At 40.2% G+C, this 22,565-nt stretch overlaps 4 protein-coding genes across 6 annotated transcripts; 3 read left to right on the plus strand and 1 right to left on the minus strand.

The window, feature by feature from the left end:
• Positions 1-11: 11 nt before the first annotated feature.
• Positions 12-2,793, plus strand: LOC147329996 (uncharacterized). Its single transcript, XM_086291493.1, has one exon. The coding sequence runs from the start codon at positions 189-191 to the stop codon at positions 1,581-1,583; it is 1,395 nt and encodes a 464-aa protein (XP_086147619.1). The 5' UTR covers positions 12-188; the 3' UTR covers positions 1,584-2,793.
• A 1,519-nt stretch (positions 2,794-4,312) lies between these two features.
• Positions 4,313-7,163, plus strand: LOC147329997 (uncharacterized). The gene has a single exon (XM_086291492.1). The coding sequence runs from the start codon at positions 4,857-4,859 to the stop codon at positions 6,249-6,251; it is 1,395 nt and encodes a 464-aa protein (XP_086147618.1). The 5' UTR covers positions 4,313-4,856; the 3' UTR covers positions 6,252-7,163.
• A 3,927-nt stretch (positions 7,164-11,090) lies between these two features.
• LOC147329998 (uncharacterized) lies at positions 11,091-12,989 on the plus strand. 2 transcript variants are annotated; one of them, XM_086294164.1, is made up of 4 exons: positions 11,091-11,246; positions 11,325-11,449; positions 11,594-11,738; positions 11,842-12,989. In XM_086294164.1, exons 1-4 carry the CDS (start codon positions 11,111-11,113, stop codon positions 12,114-12,116), a joined length of 681 nt encoding a protein of 226 aa, XP_086150290.1. In that variant the 5' UTR covers positions 11,091-11,110; the 3' UTR covers positions 12,117-12,989. The 2 variants fall into 2 exon arrangements, with proteins under 2 accessions (XP_086150290.1, XP_086150289.1); XM_086294163.1 differs by having other exon boundaries at positions 11,325-11,429; positions 11,505-11,738.
• Positions 12,990-13,114: 125 nt separating this feature from the next.
• Positions 13,115-22,205, minus strand: tfe3b (transcription factor binding to IGHM enhancer 3b). Of its 2 annotated transcripts, none has more exons than XM_086291497.1 (9): positions 22,044-22,205; positions 18,174-18,407; positions 17,791-18,015; positions 17,224-17,319; positions 16,436-16,547; positions 16,271-16,321; positions 16,003-16,078; positions 15,705-15,852; positions 13,115-14,467 (listed from the first exon to the last, which is right to left on the minus strand). In XM_086291497.1, the coding sequence occupies exons 2-9, from the start codon at positions 18,372-18,374 to the stop codon at positions 14,009-14,011; spliced, it is 1,368 nt and encodes a 455-aa protein (XP_086147623.1). In that variant the 5' UTR covers positions 18,375-18,407; positions 22,044-22,205; the 3' UTR covers positions 13,115-14,008. The 2 variants fall into 2 exon arrangements, with proteins under 2 accessions (XP_086147623.1, XP_086147622.1); XM_086291496.1 differs by having other exon boundaries at positions 16,271-16,327; positions 22,044-22,204.
• Positions 22,206-22,565: the final 360 nt, after the last annotated feature.

A 22,565-nucleotide genomic window follows, 5' to 3' on the forward strand; every position in this document is an offset into this window, starting at 1 on the left:
GAAACTTTATTGATAATTTGTCCAAGTTGAAAAATGCCCTCCTCCAAAAATATCACGTGACAACCTCATTGCCTTACAGAATTATGACGTCACACACGTAGAATCTTACCACCATTCTTTCCTTTGATCCAAAAACCTATAAATAGGGGTGAAGAGCAACGACTTTTAGTCCGTTTCTCGCAGCCTTGATGTGTGCAGCATTGAACCGTTCGCCAGAAAAGCCTTTTGAAATATTTGGATCCTTTGCAGTTGTAACTGTATCCAGACCCAACATGTCTCAAACAAATCCAAAGGGACAAGAAGTTGACCCATACGCTCTTCCCTGGGATGAGCCACTAGACTCTTCCCTTTCCTCTCTTCCTTGGTGTGACCAAGTGGAACTAGAGGAAAAGCGTTTGGAAGAACTGGAGGATGAAGCGCTCAGAAACACAGAGAAGATTAAGTTCTTGATGGAGGAAAATGAGCGAAAGAGCGCTGAACTAAAAAAGTTGTCATACCAGCTTCAAGAAAAGGAAGCTATTATTGAGGAGAAACAACAAGATCTCCATGACATGGACAAAAAGAACCAGGAGCTCCAAGGAAAGCTTGATGAAGCCCTGCAACAAAATAAAAAACTTGTCCAAGAGAAGAAACAAGATGGCATGAAGAAGAGAGGGCTGCACAGCAATCTCCAAGAAATGGAGCTAATGTACAGTGTAGACAAAAAAAGGCTTGATCGCACACTGCAAGAAAATGAAAAGCTTCTCAAAGAGAAAAGGCAAAAGGAGTTAAAAGAGAAAGAAATGCATTCCAAGCTTCAGAGCATCAAGCAACACATTGAAAGCTTGCAAGGAAAGCTTGATCAAGCTCTGCGACAAAATAGAAAACTCCTCCAAGAGAAGATGCAAGACAGCACAAAGAAGAGAGGGCTGCACTCCAAGCTCCGAGACATGGAGCTAATGTACAATGTTGACAAAAAAAGGCTTGATCGCACAGAGCAAGCAAATGAGAAGCTTCTCCAAGAGAAAAGGGAACAAGAAATCAAACAAAAAGAAATGGATTCCAATCTGCAGAGCATCAAGCAACAAAATGAAAGCTTGCAACGAAAGCTTGATGAAGCTCTGCGACAGAATAAAGAAATCCTTCAAGAGAAAGAGCAGCTGGACAGAAAGCAGGGAGACATGGAGTGCCAACTCCAGCTCATGGAGGGAAACGACAGGATGCTGCAGGTAAAGTTCGAAGAGACACTGCACAAATATCAAGACCTGCTTCAAGAGAGAGAACAGCTGGTCAGTAAGCAGAGAGAAGAAAAACTTCTTCTCCAGGAGTTTGAGAAACAGGAGGCAACATCTAAAGTGCTGAAAGAAAGGTTGGAAGAAAAACAAGCTGAAATAGAAGAAGTGGAGAAAAAATGCAACAAGCTGCAGAAGCAAAACACCGAAACAATCGAGGAGCTGAAAATCCTCATCCTCGAGAAAAAGGTGCTCGTGGAAAAGCAGCTGAAGAAAAAGAAAAAACGCTTCTGCTTCTTCTGGAGGAGGAACACTCCTTCTTTCAGTACTGCCAATGTCGCCTCTTCCTCTCCCACCTCTGCTCCAGCTTAATTCCCCCCCCCCCCTCCCCTTAACTACTAACACCTCTCCCATCTCCCTCCCCTCTTTTCACAATCACCCCCCAACCAGTCCCGACAGTTGACTGCCCCCTCTAGAGCCTGGTTCTGTCATAGGTTTCTTCCTTTAAAGGGAGTTTTTCCTATCCACTGTCGCCTAGTGCTTGCTCAGAGGGGATTGTTGGGGTTTTCTCTCCTCTCTCCCTTTACTTTCCATCCCACCCACCCCCACCTTTTCTTTTTTCTTAATAATTGAACAATAAAAACAATTGGCCGCTAATTAAATGTGTCAAATCAATGTCTTTATTCAAGAATACAAGAAATGGGTAATAGCTGCATGTGTGTTTGTGTGTGTGCATAATATGCATACTTTACGTGTTGGATCCAAATCCCACAAGGAATTAAATAAAACAAGAAGACAAACAAAAACAAATATTTCTCTCCCTTCCCAGGTCAGGAATCAGGATGAGGAAGAAATGAGGTCAGATCAGTGCAGGTTTTTGCACTACTGACATAAAGTTTCTGCTGATTAAAAAAAGTATGTCGATATTTCTGAAATACATTTGCAAACAAATAACTTTGACAACTTGTGTTTTTTCATAAAAGAAAAAAGAAAAATCAGAGAGCAGAGCTGGTAAAACAGCTTAGCTCCGCAGGTTACAGGAGATCAGATGCCAAATACTTTTCATGACAGTCTTCGTTATTGCATAAATCTCCCCTTTTATCATTGATCAGTAAATCACTGCATATACATTCATCTAACCGTTATAATTTCATGAGTAAAGATTCTCAGATGACTGAATGGCGGTTTTAGTAAATGTTGAACTTTATTGTGATTTCTATTTTTAGAATCAATTGCACACATTTTGATTTCGTTTTGCAAGCTGCTGATTTCACACAGATCCACTGCCCAAACGTGCCTTTGAGTTTTTCATCATTTAACAAGAATAGGCTCAGGCAATCATTGTGGAATTAGGCTTTGGGAAGGTCTGGGGACAGGTATGCTGGTGGTGGTTTTAAAGCACTGTGGCACAACAGCTTGACTCAGGGAGATGTTAAAGATGCCCGCTAGGACATCAGTCAGCTGGTCAGCACGGGCTCCGAGCACGCGTCCAGGTATATTGTCTGGTCCAGCAGCTTTGTGTGGGTTGACTTTAGTGAGAGTCCTTCTCACACTGGCCGTGGACAGGGACAGCACTTGGTTGTCTGGCAAGTGGGTGGCCCTCTATAGTCCGTCTTGCGTCCCATTTAAGCAAGTGCGTGTTCACACTGCCCCTGGATGTCCTGGCCTCTGAGGTTAAGGTGTACGGCTCCTGGTTGTCAACTGACCAATTTATCATGGCAAAGCCTGTGGTGGACAAAAGATAAGAGGCTGATTATAAAAATGATCCATGCACGCCTTATGACCTACAGCATGTACAGTTAACACAGCTAAATGGCTGTGAAATTGTAAAATTACTTTTGAAATAAAGCTATTCAAAGTCAATTAACTGTGACTATAATAATAGCAATGTTAGCCAGCAAACAAAACGTTAGCACTAATTAAAATAAGCTGCTAGGTGATGTTACTGTTTCAAGTTCTCTCATTGTTTGACATGTAGGGCAGATATTTTGGTGACACTGAGATCAGCCAGACACTAAACAGCAGTGTAATATCAACGCTAGATTAGATGTTTTCTAATCCGATAAAATGACATTATTCCTGTTTATAGAAGATGTTTGTCGTCTGTTTGTTTGACTGACAGGAACAGGAAATAGTGGTTGGAAATTACTGTTGGTGTTACATGAGGGTAAAGAAGGGCTTTAAGCACCTGGGTAAAAACTGGACCCATGATGAAACACTACAACAAGTACAACATATTCTTCAGTTTTAATATGTGACCATACTGTGCAGACTGCTGATGAGTTACACGGTTACATTTCATTAATCATTGTTAAACTAAAGTGGTAAGCAGTTACTTTATCCTTTCACTTAAAATTTCCAGGAAAAACACTACCTTGGCTACTTTTGTGCTTACATTTGATCTATGCTGGGTCACTACTTTTGCACTATAATGCTGCTGCTGACACCTTGGTTCACACTGACAACTAGAAAAAAGCTGATAGGAAAAGAAGGATGGAAAATGCCTGGAATTTAGTTACACTTGCAAATACTGCTTCCTCCAAACTGCAAGCATCAATTGTCAGGCTCAGGAGAGACTCGGAGGCAGACCGTCACTTAAGTTCACAATTTATTTACACACAGACACCAGGTGCGGATATATACAGGTGAGGGGGCACAGGAAGAGGGTCTCCGGGGAACACAGGCACGGGAAGGGGATGGCTATGTACACAATCCTTCACTGGAGCTCAGGTAGCTCGGACTCCGGCTTTTAGCTCACCAAACGGCGGTCCTCAGGCTGGCGAGAAATCTGACACAGGGAGGAAAAACAGGTAAGTTGCGGCACGAAAGAAACTCGGGAAAAAGCTCAGATTGGCGATGACACTGACGAGTGTTACACAATAATCCAGCGAAGAAGCACTCTCAGCAGCCGCCTTAAGAAGTGGATGAGATGATTGTTTGCAGGTGTCCGAGCCAGGGGCTGGAGCCGTCATGACTCCGCCCCGGTAGAGCGCAGTGCGCGGGAGGGGAGAGAGATGCAGCACAACAAAAACACTTGTAGCCATACAGAGTCAGCCGAGAAGGCACAGGCTCATGACATCAATAAAATGTTACAGTATTGTTTTCTAGATCTGTGCATATATCCTTATTGGTAGTTTTCTCGAAATAGAAGATCTTCATTTTAAAAGAAAACCTCTGATAACATTGCTGAAGCTAGCGCCCACCCCTACTGCGCATACTGCAAATAGAAAACTGATATATACTTACATCATGAAGCAGTTGATGTCTGGTTTCCGACAAATACAGTAAAGAGGTGCGTTCTCCCCCTCCATACCAGTGTTCTCAGGCACTGGTACATGGTCAGTGTCAGACACTTCACTGTCCTACAACATACCACATAGGACCACATTAGAAATGACATATTACAGTAGAAAACATTATTGCGACAACACGTTTTTTGGGGAAAATAACAGAGATTGAAACTTTATTGATAATTTGTCCAAGTTGAAAAATGCCCTCCTCCAAAAGTATCACGTGACAACCTCATTGCCTTACAGAATTATGACGTCACACACGTAGAATCTTACCACCATTCTTTCCTTTGATCCAAAAACCTATAAATAGGGGTGAAGAGCAACGACTTTTAGTCCGTTTCTCGCAGCCTTGATGTGTGCAGCATTGAACCGTTTGCCAGAAAAGCCTTTTGAAATATTTGGATCCTTTGCAGTTGTAACTGTATCCAGAACCAACATGTCTCAAGCAAATCCAAAGGGACAAGAAGTTGACCCATACGCTCTTCCCTGGGATGAGCCACTAGACTCTTCCCTTTCCTCTCTTCCCTGGTGTGACCAAGTGGAACTAGAGGAAAAGCGTTTGGAAGAAATGGAGGATGAAGCGCTCAGAAACGCAGAGAAGATTAAGTTCTTGATGGAGGAAAATGAGCGAAAGAGCGCTGAAGTAAAAAAGTTGTCATACCAGCTTCAAGAAAAGGAAGCTATTATTGAGGAGAAACAACAGGATCTCCATGACATGGACAAAAAGAACCAGGAGCTCCAAGGAAAACTTGATGAAGCCCTGCAACAAAATAAAAAACTTGTCCAAGAGAAGAAACAAGACGGCATGAAGAAGAGAGGGCTGCACAGCAATCTCCAAGAAATGGAGCTAATGTACAGTGTAGACAAAAAAAGGCTTGATCGCACACTGCAAGAAAATGAAAAGCTTCTCAAAGAGAAAAGGCAAAAGGAGTTAAAAGAGAAAGAAATGCATTCCAAGCTTCAGAGCATCAAGCAACACATTGAAAGCTTGCAAGGAAAGCTTGATCAAGCTCTGCGACAAAATAGAAAACTCCTCCAAGAGAAGATGAAAGACAGCACGAAGAAGAGAGGGCTGCACTCCAAGCTCCGAGACATGGAGCTAATGTACAATGTTGACAAAAAAAGGCTTGATCGCACAGAGCAAGCAAATGAGAAGCTTCTCCAAGAGAAAAGGGAACAAGAAATCAAACAAAAAGAAATGGATTCCAATCTGCAGAGCATCAAGCAACAAAATGAAAGCTTGCAAGGAAAGCTTGATGAAGCTCTGCGACAGAATAAAGAAATCCTTCAAGAGAAAGAGCAGCTGGACAGAAAGCAGGGAGACATGGAGTGCCAACTCCAGCTCATGGAGGGAAACAACAGGATGCTGCAGGTAAAGTTCGAAGAGACACTGCACAAATATCAAGACCTGCTTCAAGAGAGAGAACAGCTGGTCAGTAAGCAGAGAGAAGAAAAACTTCTTCTCCAGGAGTTTGAGAAACAGGAGGCAACATCTAAAGTGCTGAAAGAAAGGTTGGAAGAAAAACAAGCTGAAATAGAAGAAGTGGAGAAAAAATGCAACAAGCTGCAGAAGCAAAACACCGAAACAATCGAGGAGCTGAAAATCCTCATCCTCGAGAAAAAGGTGCTCGTGGAAAAGCAGCTGAAGAAAAAGAAAAAACGCTTCTGCTTCTTCTGGAGGAGGAACACTCCTTCTTTCACTACTGCCAATGTCACCTCTTCTTCCCCCACCTCTGCTCCAGCTTAATTCCCCCCCCCCCTCCCCTTAACTACTAACACCTCTCCCATCTCCCTCCCCTCTTTTCACAGTCACCCCCCAACCAGTCCCGACAGTTGACTGCCCTCTCTAGAGCCTGGTTCTGTCATAGGTTTCTTCCTTTAAAGGGAGTTTTTCCTATCCACTGTCGCCTAGTGCTTGCTCAGAGGGGATTGTTGGGGTTTTCTCTCCTCTCTCCCTTTACTTTCCATCCCACCCACCCCCACCTTTTCTTTTTTCTTAATAATTGAACAATAAAAACAATTGGCCGCTAATTAAATGTGTCAAATCAATGTCTTTATTCAAGAATACAAGAAATGGGTAATAGCTGCATGTGTGTTTGTGTGTGTGCATAATATGCATACTTTACGTGTTGGATCCAAATCCCACAAGGAATTAAATAAAACAAGAAGACAAACAAAAACAAATATTTCTCTCCCTTCCCAGGTCAGGAATCAGGATGAGGAAGAAATGAGGTCAGATCAGTGCAGGTTTTTGCACTACTGACATAAAGTTTCTGCTGATTAAAAAAAGTATGTCGATATTTCTGAAATACATTTGCAAACAAATAACTTTGACAACTTGTGTTTTTTCATAAAAGAAAAAAGAAAAATCAGAGAGCAGAGCTGGTAAAACAGCTTAGCTCCGCAGGTTACAGGAGATCAGATGCCAAATACTTTTCATGACAGTCTTCGTTATTGCATAAATCTCCCCTTTTATCATTGATCAGTAAATCACTGCATATACATTCATCTAACCGTTATAATTTCATGAGTAAAGACTCTCAGATGACTGAATGGCGGTTTTAGTAAATGTTGAACTTTATTGTGATTTCTATTTTTAGAATCAATAGCACACATTTTGATTTCGTTTTGCAAGCTGCTGATTTCACACAGATCCACTGCCCAAACGTGGCTTTGAGTTTTTCATCATTTAACAAGAATAGGCTCAGGCAATCATTGTGGAATTAGGCTTAGCATATGTGACAGTACATGGCACAAAATAAACAAGAGGTTTCAATGTATCTAAATTTTTGTTGACTATAATGAAAATATATACTCTTTAGTATATATTAACCACTGGATGCAAAGTAATATATACAAAGGAAAACTTTCTGAATCACATTTAGTTTTACATTTCAGATCACCATAATAGGATAACCACAATCCACAAATCATTCTATGTTTGAGTAGTTTACAGAACCAGTAGTTAGTAACTACTGGTTCTGCTAACTACTAGTTAGCAGCCGCAAGTCTGCTGCTTCAATTCAAGCATTGTAAGCATTCCTTTATACACAGCATTTCAGTCAGGTTGAGGTCTGGGCTTCCATGCTGCAGATTTCCTGCTGTACTTGGGGTCATTATCCTTGTGCATGGCCTAATTTAGGAGAAGCTTTAGCTGTCGGACAAACGGCCTCACATTTGAGTCTAGAAAACTTTGTCATGCAGAGGAGTTTGTCACCTTGCAGCTGACAATCTCTTGTGGCTGCAGAATGAGCTCAAATCATGACTGTTACGTTTCGGTGTTGTCAGTGTTTTGTTTTTGCGTGACTGTCATGTGTTTCCTGTTTTACTTTGAAGGTCTGTTGTTATCTTAGTGTGTTCAGTTTACGTTTCCTTGTCTCGTCAGGTCTAATTTGCCCCAGCTGTGTTTCCCTCCTGTGGTCCATTCCCTGATTGCTCCTTCTATGTATTTAAGCCCTGTGTGTCAGTTGGTCATGGTCGCGATCTCCCCCGTGTTGTAAATAGTTTGGTGTTTTGATGTAAATAAATAGTCTGTTGTAAATAGCTGTGAATGGGTTTGTTAATATTTTCGTTTGAGACACCTTCGTTTTGGGATTTTGGTGGAGAGCTTTAGTTTGTTTCTCGTGTGTTTTTTTTTCTTATTTTTATTTTCATACGTTGCACGCCGGTTGCCTAGGCCGGGGTGTAACAATGACCCTTAAACCAGCATGCTTGACAGCTGGTTTGAGCATCCGCTATGTTTTACATACAGGGAGTGCAGAATTATTAGGCAAGTTGTATTTTTGAGGAATAATTTTATTATTGAACAACAACCATGTTCTCAATGAACCCAAAAAACTCATTAATATCAAAGCTGAATGTTTTTGGAAGTAGTTTTTAGTTTGTTTTTAGTTTCAGCTATTTTAGGGGGATATCTGTGTGTGCAGGTGACTATTACTGTGCATAATTATTAGGCAACTTAACAAAAAACAAATGTATACCCATTTCAATTATTTATTTTTACCAGTGAAACCAATATAACATCTCCACATTCACAAATATACATTTCTGACATTCAAAAACAAAACAAAAACAAATCAGCGACCAATATAGCCACCTTTCTTTGCAAGGACACTCAAAAGCCTGCCATCCATGGATTCTGTCAGTGTTTTGATCTGTTCACCATCAACATTGCGTGCAGCAGCAACCACAGCCTCCCAGACACTGTTCAGAGAGGTGTACTGTTTTCCCTCCTTGTAAATCTCACATTTGATGATGGACCACAGGTTCTCAATGGGGTTCAGATCAGGTGAACAAGGTGGCCATGTCATTAGTTTTTCTTCTTTTAGACCCTTTCTTGCCAGCCACGCTGTGGAGTACTTGGACGTGTGTGATGGAGCATTGTCCTGCATGAAAATCATGTTTTTCTTGAAGGATGCAGACTTCTTCCTGTACCACTGCTTGAAGAAGGTGTCTTCCAGAAACTGGCAGTAGGACTGGGAGTTGAGCTTGACTCCATCCTCAACCCGAAAAGGCCCCACAAGCTCATCTTTGATGATACCAGCCCAAACCAGTACTCCACCTCCACTTTGCTGGCGTCTGAGTGGGACTGGAGCTCTCTGCCCTTTACCAATCCAGCCACGGGCCCATCCATCTGGCCCATCAAGACTCACTCTCATTTCATCAGTCCATAAAACCTTAGAAAAACCAGTCTTGAGATATTTCTTGGCCCAGTCTTGACGTTTCAGCTTGTGTGTCTTGTTCAGTGGTGGTCGTCTTTCAGCCTTTCTTACCTTGGCCATGTCTCTGAGTATTGCACACCTTGTGCTTTTGGGCACTCCAGTGATGTTGCAGCTCTGAAATATGGCCAAACTGGTGGCAAGTGGCATCTTGGCAGCTGCACGCTTGACTTTTCTCAGTTCATGGGCAGTTATTTGGCGCCTTGGTTTTTCCACACGCTTCTTGCAACCCTGTTGACTATTTTGAATGAAACGCTTGATTGGTCGATGATCACGCTTCAGAAGCTTTGCAATTTTGAGACTGCTGCATCCCTCTGCAAGATATCTCACTATTTTTGACTTTTCTGAGCCTGTCAAGTCCTTCTTTTGACCCATTTTGCCAAAGGAAAGGACGTTGCCTAATAATTATGCACACCTGATATAGGGTGTTGATGTCATTAGACCACACCCCTTCTCATTACAGAGATGCACATCACCTAATATGCTTAATTGGTAGTAGGCTTTCGAGCCTATACAGCTTGGAGTAAGACAACATGCATGAAGAAGATGATGTGGACAAAATACTCATTTGCCTAATAATTCTGCACTCCCGGTACGTCTGTAGACAGCTCTCCTGACCTCCTCTGCATATGATGATGATGATTTAGACTAAATTTGGAGTCATCACTCCATCAAACCTTTTGCCCCTGACTTTCAGTCCAGTACCTGATTAACTTGGCATACTTCAGCTTCTTTTCCTTGTTTGCATCCCCTAACACAATCCCTGCTAATGATACCATGTCCCAGCAGTCTGTCTTTTCCTATCAAGTGTTAAACTTTGAGTTTTTGTTCTTTCTTTTGAGATATATATGTATTCAGTCATTGGTTGACACACCATTTAGTCACTGATAGGCTGATACAATAATATGGCTTCACGATTTCTTGTTAAGATTTGCTTATTTATAGTAAATGTAGGCACTACAGTAGTATAAAAGTACCACTAATATTAGGTAGGACGTAAAAGGTTATTTACATAAGCAAATATATTACATTTTCGGTGTGTCTCCCCCACTCACCTAACGCAAACACACTCACAGAGAGGGAAAGAGAGAGAGATGGAGAGAGACAGAGAGTGAGAGAGATTGTGCACGACGATGGCAGCAGTTACACCTCCACCACTGAGAGATGTGATTAAGGCTGCGTGTTGGATTGTCCTCTACAAAATGCTGTGAAATGTAAGTATGCCTTGTTTCCTATGAAGCTAATAAGGAGAAATAAACTTGACAGACTTTGTAGATGCTGACATATTTCCAAAGCACAGTGTTCAAGTATTTATGGCTTGTGACTAATAATCTTCAAATGTATTAAATATACCAATCTAAATATGTTACTTTTGACACATTGCTTTTTACTTATTCTCGCGTGCCCTTACCTTACCTTGTAGATCGTCTCTGTCATAAATTTCATCAAAAAGCAGAAATGTGGATAAAATGTTCTGTGTGAAAAATGTCAAAGATGGTAAGCACTACTTCAAGAAATTAATTTTTAATGAGTGCAAACTCAAGATCTCACTTCGTCATATTGCTGTCAGGATATGAGTGTACTAGCTTTCATCTACATTATGAATGTATCTAAAATGGAGATAAATAATAGATTAACTTCCCAAGATGTCCACTCATTACTGACAGCTACAAAACCTCAGCTAGAGACTCTGGCTCTCTGGTAGTGGCACAGAATGATGGAAATGGCTTTTCATTACAGCATTACAAAGTCATCTATTCCAGTTTAAGAGGAGAAATGATCTAAACATAATAATCACCGCTAATCTTTAATTAAATATGTCATTTAAACATTGTTTTCCATATTTTACAAAGACAGAGGCAGATGACATATTCAAGTGATTGCAACGATGGATGACATGCTCAAATCTGCAGATACGACTGAAAAAACGTACAATAGAAATGCTGACAAAGCAGAGCTCCACGATCCACTACCTGCTATCTCAAAGTTGCCCGTTACACGTGATTCCACTGCAGACCTTACAGGTATGCTCACATGAAACAGATAATAATGAAAACACACATGCTTAGTAACCCGATTCCTCCTTGTTTCTGTGCCTCCAGAATCTTTGATTGAAGTCAATAGTTTTTCAGAGCAGATCTCCACTGAGGACACCGAATTATCTTCAGTGGACCTCTCTACGAATGTCTTCCCCCATAGAACAGTAGGTACGGTGAGTTCTTTGTTTGTAATTTTATCCTCTGAAAAAATGTTTTCACAAGAATTTCCTCTGTCTCACACAGAAGCTCCCAAAAAATGTAACATGCAAAATATACCGAAGTCAGGAGTGACCAGAGCAGTATCTATCTGCAGTCCACAATCTGTGGAAAAGGAGCAGCCAAAACCTCGCAGCGCCTTGCTGCCGTCCTCTCTGGAGGCCAGCACAGTCCATGAATTGAACCATCCACCCAAACCAAAGGGCAAGAGCCAAGAAAGCCTTAAAACCACTTCTGCTCACACCGACCCAGGCGCAGAGGGTAAGGACAATAAACTTTAGTGAAATCCTATTTCAACTTATTGTTCCCACATATCTGTTTTCTCTCTGCATCTTTCCTCACTAACCCTTCTCTTCTATGCGAGACCTTTGTGCTGCAATCCTCATGGCCTGCCTCTTCTGCCACCCACTGGACTGCATCCTGTCCACGCTGAGGGGGTTTAACGGGTGCGCCTGGTGGCTGTGCTCGTCCTTCTACGACTGCGAGCCTCTCCTGGGGGTGATGCACCACTGCAACCTCTGCGGGTGTCTGGGTGTTTCTCGCTGCTTCCAGAGCGACTGTCCGCTGTGCGACTTGTGCCTCCAGGCTACAGAATGCCTGGACCTCGCTATGGAAATCTCTCAGATGCTTTACCACTGACGCCCGCTGCCAGAAAATAAAGCACATCCACACACGAACCGATGGCAATCATTTATTTGTTAAAAATCTCAAAGCCAAATTGCAGGGACAAGACATGTTGCTTTGTAGTTAACAGTCGGTGTGAGTATGAGTCACTGTGTATATGCCTGGTTAAGACAGGGTTAATATTGTGGAGAAGAGTAAAAGCTGAATAAGTACACAAGTTCTACTCCGTGATTTACGGGAACACGATGAGAAACGCTGAGTGATGGAGTGGAGCTGCTTTAAGCTGAAAGGTACCTCCAACGCTCTGAACGATCAGTGGAGAGCTTAAAAAATTATTGTAACCACCAATCAATGCCACTCAAAGCTATGATCTAAATATATTTTTGGCTGTTTTAACTAAAAACAGCACCATCAGTGTTAGAAAAAACAAAAAAATACTCAAACACACATTCATTAACTGTACACAAGGTTCGGTAAGCATGTGATGAAAATAAACCCTTTCTAACGTTTGTGACTATTTAATGGAATAATAATTGCCTTGAGGTTTCATTCAACAAAACATCATACATTGTTATAACAGAAGTGAGACTAGTGGTTGGTTTAAAAAAAGGAGGTCTGAGCCAACTGAATTCAGACTACAATGAGCAGGAATCCATTATTAGATTATATCACTTTTCATCATCCAAAAAAACAAACAAACAAAAAACACCCCACATATTTATTAGAACATGCTAACTGGTTAAAAAAATTACTCAGTGATTACCAAAGTTAATGGAGACAAACTGACAACACACATTAGTCTGCAGAAACTACTTATCAAATGATCAGGTATAAAAAAAATTGTAATGAACTACAGTACTTTTGTAAAAGGAGAAAATTGTTCTGCATTCCCACTGACTTTAAAAAAAATAAAAAATAAAATAAAATAAAATATATATATATATATATATATATATATATATATATATATATATATATATATATATATATATATATATATAAAAAATGCTGATTTGCAATTTGTAGCTACTCTGGAAGAAATCCTGCTTTGGCTAACTAGCTGCAGCAGCATGTGAAGTTTTTTCACGGCCTTTAAGGTTTTATTACAAATACATGCGACCTGGGCCTTAGTTGTCCGCTGTATGTAGTAGTAATAAAAACAGACACAAGCTTTCTTAAAATGCATAGACTGCCATAAAATAAGGTGCAAAGAACTTGCTCAAAATAAAAGACTCTTATTTACAATGTGCTGTAACTACTACACAATGTGCCAATTCACTTTTTTACAGAGATCCCTTCTGTAGTTGCTGGTGATACAACCCAACACGCATGAGTATGCAACTGCTTTTAACAAACCCTGATTCCAGTCAGTCTGAAGAAAAACAAAAAACAAAAACACACACACATGAAATATATGCTATATATTGGCATTTCTTGACAAGTTAGTTGTGCCAAACATGTCCTGTCACGAAAAAGAAACCTCACAGCTTTCTTCCCTACAAATATGCATATAATAAATTCAAGCAAACCATATATCCCTCTTAAAATCTCTGAAGAAATCTTAACAACTATTTAAGAATGTATCATTTCTTAATGCTAGGTCCATGCCCCTATTGTACAATATTGCATTTTATACTAAGATTGCATTCAGAAACTCAGACATAATCATCTGATGTCTGACTGGCTCCAAACAGGAACAATTATAATGAATTTGTGTAGCAAAAAACAAACAAACAAACAAAGAAAAAATTGCTGTCTTCTGGTGTTAGTTTTGTTCATAATTATAGTTAAATTTGACTTTTTAAAGTTCAGTTGTGCAGTTCTATAAATAGGCTATAGTTGTTTAAGGATAAACTGCACTTCCTGACATTCTTGTCCCTACGGAGTCTCTGACCACACGCAAATCATCACAAGTCCTCATCCATCTCAAGGCTGCTCCTGCGACTGCTGGTTTTAGAGGCACCCGGTGACAAAGGAGAAAACAGTGGCTCGCCAATCCTCTCTGGAGACAGAGTGCACCCGTCATCCATAAGTATGTCTCCCAAACCCATATCGGAGTAGAGGGCGGAGGCCGGGGGGTCATCGAGCTCAGCGAAGCTCAGGCTGCCCAGGTCCAGCGGACTACTTATGGTGAGTCCGGCGGGAGAGTCTGAGGAGGGTGGGGACAGGAAGGAGGCAGGCAAAGGCTGTCCAATGGCTGCCGGACCGAGGAGGTTCTGGTTGGAGGCTCCTCCTGTGTTGGGAGCCAGAGACTGGCTACTCTGTGGAACTGTGGACTGCTGCTGGAGCAGAGAGGGGTCGGAGCTCAGAGCAGAGACGCTGTTGGAGTTTGAGAGGCCGTGAAGCCGTGCCTGCATTTCCAGTTCCTGAAAACAAGAACAGCATGTTTTCTAATCAGATGGCCAGAAATCACTCATGTCATTATTGCATAATCTATTGCACTCCTATATTGCATAGCTCCTTTTATGTTTTTGCATTGAAAAATTCATTCCACGTGTTAAACTTTACACCCAAAAAACTGTCTAAACAAGATGAAACACAGATGGAACAAAGCAAGTCTGAATTTTTGGTTGATCCAAATTTGCAATAAGGAAGAAAAATAAATAGTTGAGAACTAGATGAGAACTAAATAAAGCAAACATAACATTTTGTGGATTTCACCTACAGTATTTTGTGCAAACTTTATGTCTGAGTAAACCAACAGGATGAGTGCAGACACTTCACAGACTTACTGTATGTATTACAGTAGTGACGACAGTTACACTGACATTTCTTCAGCAAGACAAAGACCTTCTTTGTTTAGAAAAAATATGAGTGAAAAGACAACAACAGAGCAGGGCCAAGGACGTGGAAGTCACTACATTTATGAAGACAAGCAGTTCACGCCCTGCTTACATTTCTGTCTACACCTAAACAGCAAAGGTGGACAAATGGCTTTTGATTTTCTTTGACTTTCAAGGAATATGCACCATTGTTCCCCAGACACATCCATTCAGATCCATTCCTATTTAGACGCATTCTTAGTCTGGATGGCACTACCTTGGCCTCCTGTAACACTCTGAAGAATCAATTATTTTTGACCAAGAATGTTTTCTTTAACAAGAAAATTAAGAAAGCCTTCTTTTCTTTGCCGAGTAAATCGGAGGCATCCTTTTTCGGAGTGATGTTGAAATACTTGTTCATACATAAGCTTCTAAGATGCACTATTCTATTACTTATTATAAGGCTGTTCTAAAAGCTCCCTGAAAAGCCTTCAGAAGATGGAACTCAAGAGAGCATATATGTCCATACTAGATATTTGTTTTTAATGGCTGTAAAATCCACAGTTAGCAAGCCCTCGAAGATCAAGCCATATCATGACCTCACTGCAAACCCACCACATCAACCCAACAAAGCCATGACCGCAATCTGGTCATGGCAGATGTCTGCCCATTGTCAAGTCTGGTTCTGTTAGAGATCTCTTCCTGTTAAAATGGAGCTTTCTCATACAGCCTCATCCGATTGTCAGGATTCTCTCACTAATGTCTTCATCTTACAACAAAACACACTTTGAGATAACCATTCCTGTAAAACAGCGCTACATAAATAAAACTGAACACCGACCTGGATGCGTAACATTAAGGAGTGGTTGGCTTGCTCCAGCTTCTTCTGCCTCATCTCAACATCCTTGGCTCTCTGCTGCTCCTTCTGCAATTTCCTGATGTAGTCTACAGAAGCCTTGAGAATGGTACCTTTATTCCAGCGCATCTCTCTGTCATTGTTGCGATGTCAGTAAAGACAGGAAAGACAACAGAAGCAGAGGACAAGATCATGATTTATACACCGCATGTGTGGCCCCAAGGCATTAAAATTCAAACAGTGTAACTTCATGTGAGCAGTGGAAAATGAATATCCCACTTACGGGTCTGATGACTTCGGTATCAAAGCGCCCAACTCCTTTATGCGGTCATTGATATTGAATCGACGCCTCCTCTCAACTGCAACCAACAAAGAGAGGAAGCAAAGGCACACGAGGTTATCTCTAACAATCAGCTGGTATTAAGCAGAAGTGTACGAATAAGTAAATAGGATGTTGTGATTCTGAATCTGCATTGCGGTCTATATTTTTATTGTAATCATATTCAAACAAGAAGTTAAAAAAAATGACCTCAAACAAAGGTTTGACTTACTGAGGTTATGATTGTCTTTCTTCTGCCTTTCTTTCATTATTGCTTTGGCATCTGCATCTGACAGACAAAATGTTAGCGTTCATGTTACGAAAAGCTAAACTGTTTATTAAAAAACAAATAAATAAATGAAACAGGACACGTGTTTATAAAAGGAAGTTACTATACCAGTAATTTCCCTTTTAATTTTTGGAAGATCAGCAGGGCAGGAGTTGCTGACAGTAAGAGTAGGCGCTGCCATTCCCGGGCTATGGTACACATCCAAGAGGTTTCCTGGGAGCTGCACAACAAACAACATGTTCCAATATAGGTCTTAAATAGTACCTGACTACTCTGAAGCAAATGCTGCTGCTTTCATTTAGAGCAATCGGTTCTGTGAGTTCAAAATAGACTCAAAGCAGGTTTCTGTGGATCAGACAAATGCTATCAAAAAGAAATGGCTGCTACATAATAACAGCAAAGAAAAACCCCACCATTTATATTCTATTGCATATCAAAGATGAAGACTACCCAGTGCCAATTCAAAAATCAGAAAAAGCCTTTTTACCTCAGTCAGCTTCTTTTTCTGGCCCTCCAAAATCATCACCATAATCCTCATTTTTTGCTTTGCGGTGAAATTTTGGAAACCTGTTTCTTCCCTGCAGATTACTTCTTGACCTGGCCGTGTACTTTTTATGACTTTGTCTCACTTCTCTATGTCTTGTATCCACTGATAGCTTTACCCTGCCCATGAAACACTTCTGTGACAAATGGTAACTGAGTGCTACAAGTGTATATTTGCTCTTACAACTTTCAGAATTCCACACATGAAAGAGACCGCCCATTCACAGAGCGTACTCACTTGGAGCTGTCTGCGTTATTCTGTTACTGCACTATTAAAGAAGAAGCTCTAAACTGGAGAGGAACCTTCAAAAAGGAAGTTCAGGAGAGAACAATAAATGCATAGTTCTTCATACCGTGCTAGGCAGCTGAAGACCTGAGTCTATCAACGTAATGATGTCGTCATTAAAACTGGATTCAAGGCTAATAATGTCATCGATCACATCGTCAATCTAGAAAAACAGACAATGAGACAAACGTGGCAGAAGGTAAATGGTGTGATAGTAATGAATATGTATTTACACTGTATAAAAACAATCCAGGTGGCAACACTAGACACCTGAGCCCAATGTGAGAGCTTTAAAGAGGCGTCATTTGGAAGACAGTGATGCGTGCGTGAGACGTGCTGGCACGGTTATTCTGCCGGTGCAGTATTTAACATCTTATTGTGACGAAAGGCCAACGAGAGTATGACAACAAAGAGCATGCACCCTCACAGTGGGACCTTCAGGCACATTGTTACAGAGCAAACACAAGCTAATTGAGCAAGAAGAAAGCAACAGATATTCAACTTCCCCACAAAAATGCGCTGGAAGTTTCCAAAAAGGAAACTACTGAAAAGGTTATGTAATCTGCTGTATCATCAAATGAAACTCGCACACAGGAAATTTAACTACTGGTATCAATGTTGGAATTCCCCTTACTTCTTCCTTGTTGGAGCCGATGTTGAGCAGCGCCATAGGACTATTAGGGGCGCTGCTGGCAGTAGGGGCCACTTCTGGGGCAGAACTGGACTGGGGGGCGGGGGACAGAGACAAGGTCTGAGGAATCGCCTTGTTTCCCAGAGTGGTGGAGAGGTACTGCTTCACCTGCTGCCTCTGTGCCTGCTGGATGTGGTACTTGGTGGGGTTCTCCAAGTGGGTCTGCACCTGATCATTCAAACAGCTGTTAGGGGCTGGTGGACTGACATACACACACACACACACACACACACACACACACACACACACACACACACACACACACACACACACACACACACACACACACAGTGCTAAAAATTTAAAACAAAACAGGTCGCTCTTACTTTCAGCACCTCCACGGGCACCTGTGCTGGAGGGGGCCGGGCGGCATTAGGTGGCAGAGTGACAGAGATAGCTGGAGTCGAGTTGGTGGCCCGAAGCTGAGAGGCAGATGCCTGTTGTTGCTGAGCAAGAGCCTCGCGTCTCTCCTGCTCCTGGGCTTGTTCCCGCATCAGCTGCTGCCGCAGCAACACACGTGACGACATGGCTGAGACGGATCCAGGGATCTAGGGATGGACCTGTAGGACAGCATGCGATGTTATTACACCACTCAATCCACAAATCAGAATCCTACACTTTAATATTCTGATGAGAATTCCAGATGTCACTGCCAGGTCTAAAATACATTTACATAGAAAATGCTTAGTTTGGTTTGAAATAATCTGAGTAATTAAGTTCCAAAGCCATCAGAAGTTTGTGATATGACCTGTAGAATTCAATACATAATTGTACAACTTAACAAAACTGTTTTCATTAAAAATGTTAACAAATTACTTTAAAATGCCAAACAAATCAACACCATTAGTAAGACTGCAACACCCCCGAAAGCTGTTGGTTTTCAATCAGTCATTTAAATACGTTAAAATACGTTAAGATCTTGAATTAGTAGTGGGACTGTTACTTAGTTACAATGGTACTTATACAAATCTAGTTTCTCTAATCTGCTGCCTTTAAAGCTTCTTCAAGCCCCGACTTCTTTATTGTCATTTTCACTTCCCCTTTTTTTAATATATACCCTCTGTTATGTCCGGTACAGTTGTATCTGTTACTCAGAGACACAGGAGACTCAAATAGATCTTGTTTCAACCATGCTCAGCAGTCCCAATGAGCATTACAAGGTTACTATTGCAACAGAATTATTTACGAATGTGAAGAATTGTGTAACTGTATCTCAGCCCATTTTTGCACAAAGATTTGTACATTTGTTAAGGGCTCTCCAAGTGCCTGCTTAAAAGTGTACAGAAAACTGTTGAAGTGCATTTAAAGTATGTGTGTGCATATAAGTGCATATATAAATATTAATGGCTGAAAAGACAAAGTTTGGCCCAAGAACTGGAGACAACTTAAAAAGGCCAACTGGTCTGCTGCTTACATTTCTTTGTTGCACTTCAGCCACAGCAGATCTGCAAATATGTGTATCTGTTTACATCTCCAGCACCTTGTATTAGACCAAGTTGGCACTTATATATATATTTACATAGATTAATACACCTTTTTTTTGCACATCTGAATACTTCAGAATTATTATTTTTTAAACAAATGTAATTAAACATACATGGATTGATATTCTATTACACCACACTCACACAGATATTTTGCAGAAAATTCTGAAACCTTAGTAATTCCATACAAGAGAAGTGATTTCTCAGAAAAGGAAAAACATCAGCTGGGCGTTATGCCAAAAAGTGACCATCTGCCAAAAAATTTCCGATGTTTCTATGCATTTTTTATGTGTCATTTCTTTGTAAGGAGCTTTGAAAGAAAAGTGACTGGACTTCTTTAAATTTCTTGATGTTTCACCTCTCATCCGACAAGCTTCTTCAGTTCCAAGAGCAACTGGTGGAAAGTCCCAGATTTTTAAACCCTATTGGGAGTGTCCCAAGAGTGTTGTTAACCCACAATTGATCATGATGTCTATGCTTATATTAGTGAAATTACTGTAAACATGAGTGTTGGAGTGGGTGTATATATAAAAAAAGAAATTACCTCTTTTGCAAGTTACTTTATGAATTTGGCCACTTAAAATATGTTTGCAGAAACAGACACTTATTCTGATGAAAATTAGCAGAAATATTAAGTAAGTAAAGTTCTATTTATATAGCACCTTTCTAGATAAAAGATCACAAAGTGCTTCAAACAGGGATGACAAAGTATAAAACAAAAACAGACAAAAATTAACAAAATGTCATTCTAAAAAAAAAATTTAATTAAAAAATGTTATGTTATATTGTTGCTTTTTTGATACCCTCTGGCCCAGATCACTCTTTAAAAATATATTTTTAATGGCAGTGAGAGTGTTTAGCTAGATAGATAAATTATATATAAAAATCACTTTGTCAAAAACGGATTGGATTGCAGCTTCTACCTGGTGATGGGGATATTGTTTGTGGCTCAAAGTTAAGAATATATCTCATATATATTAACATAAATATATATAACATATGTTTCATAGATTATAGGCCAACATGTCATTTACAGCAGTTTAAATACGGGCATTTTTTGGCAAATACAGGTGTTGTGCCAAAAAGTGATTGTCTGCCAAAAACTGATTTCCGGTATTTGCCAAAAATTTATTGCTCGTATTTAAACTGCTATAAGTAACTTGTTGGGCTATAATATATGAAACAGATGTCAAATGCATCCCTCATGGATGACATATAGTCATCTTGAGCCACAAACAACATTCGTGTAACAAGGTAGAAGCCACAATCAGTTTTTGGCAGTGACTTTTATATAATCTTTATTTTTGCAGTTAAAAACAATCTCATTAACATTAAAAATGTCTTTTGTAAGAGTAAGTTGGCCAAGAAGACAGCAGAAATGGCAGCAAATATTACAATAGTTCTGTAAAAATATTTTAAGTAGGGATAAAGGACCGGATTGGTTATAATGTAAGTACAATAACACAGAGTTGTGAAGATACTTGAAAAACTGATAATTTTTTAATTCTATATATAACCCCTTTGTAAACCCTGTTCACCGAAGTCTATTTACGAACATACGTAAAGATATTACACATAAAAAAAATACACGGAAACATTGGAAATCAGTTTTTGGCAGACAATCACTTTTAGGCAGACGAACACCAAAGGGAGTTGGTGTCACTTTAAGCCATTGAACTGTAACAGTTCGACAGTTTTTATCTTGTCTGCGTGTCATTACTCACTGACAAGATAAAAACACCACAGATGGGGAAAAAAATACCCGTGATCATCCTTTGTCTATTTTCTGCGAGCGTAGTGATTAGTTTAAGATTGTATTGTTGCTTGAAGTGTGTCGATAATTTGGTCGAGGCAGACTGAGTACAGACCCCGCCTACTCGCCGCACGGCAGGCGTACGCGTACTTTTGTACTGTTTAATTTGTACAGCTGCTCATTCCTGTGCAATATCCCATCTGCCCGCCCCCCACATTAAGATTTTCTTTATTTAATCACTAGTGTGTACATACATTTATATATATATATATATTTAGTCAGTTAACTGAAAATATTTTTCTTTTACTACATCTTTTTAATATTTTGCTCTTACTATTTTTCTATTTATTTTTTATTATTTTATTTTTTTCTACTGTACCATTCTGCTGAGTGACTGTCTTCTGCTCGTCAAATACATTTCATTGCGATGTTGACCCTGTGCTAACTTGCACAAATACAACTGAAAACTGAAACTGAAATAGTGGTCGCCTACCTTCTTAACAGAGATTCCCCCCTGACAACATAAAAGATCCAATTCAGTTTTAACAACATCATTTAAATGGGTTAACTCTGGAACCATTTAGACAGACAGTTGGGAGGTTGCTGTTTACTTTACACATTTTTCGTAATTTCTATTTTTGGCGAGCTAGGTTCTATCGTCATGAATTGGCGGTGTTCGTTTGACAGCTCAGTGCTGCTAACGGGCCCAGATCAACGTTATGTGAGGACAAGCAACTCAAGCTAGAATTTCCATCGTATACTATTTACTTTGAAGCTATCCAGTGATAGTCCACTTGTTAGAAGGTTGCTATTTTAGCTGAAGGCAGTGCTATTTCAGTACTCGTACGACCCCTCGACGGCCAAGTAAAAATAGGAAGTTGAATCTGAGCTAGCTAGCCCTCATTGCGACAAGCTAACGCTACACAGCTACATACCTCTTTCAGATTAAAGATACGTACTATCTGATTAGTGTAAGAGGAGTTACAGCCACACATCCACTGAGTCCTTCGCTTTCTTTGCCATTTCTTCAGATCCGTGAAAACTAACTTGATAGTCACTAGCCTCCGCTCTACCGTTGTTTACCTCAGGCCGACGGCCTTACGTCATCTTACGCAACTTACCCGGAACTTGTTAATTTTAAAGTTGTATTTTCAAAACGATATCTTGAATAAAGTGTCCTCTTATAGTATTGAAGTGCTGCTATAATTCATAAATGTGACACATTTTAATCTATGTTAGTCTGCCAATAGTGCCGCAGAGGTTAGCTATTCAAAAAAGTAAAGAAGTAATTCTTAGTATAAGTATTACATCAATAATATTACAACTATTCAAATCGCAATATTTATAATACCCGGTGTCTGAACAGGAATATAATCTACCAGGGACGACGTAAAAAAAAAAAAAAAAAAAAAAAAAACAAACAAAGAAAAAAAACAACAAAAAAAACTTAGTTTCAAAGAAAGTATTAAGGGCCTCAGAAA

Source organism: Aulonocara sp. 'chitande type north' Nkhata Bay, linkage group LG5 (genome assembly GCF_057382095.1).
Source record: "Aulonocara sp. 'chitande type north' Nkhata Bay isolate Kocher_YH1m ecotype deep benthic linkage group LG5, A_spYH_male_GT1.1, whole genome shotgun sequence".
Classification (NCBI taxonomy): Eukaryota; Metazoa; Chordata; class Actinopteri; order Cichliformes; family Cichlidae; genus Aulonocara; species Aulonocara sp. 'chitande type north' Nkhata Bay.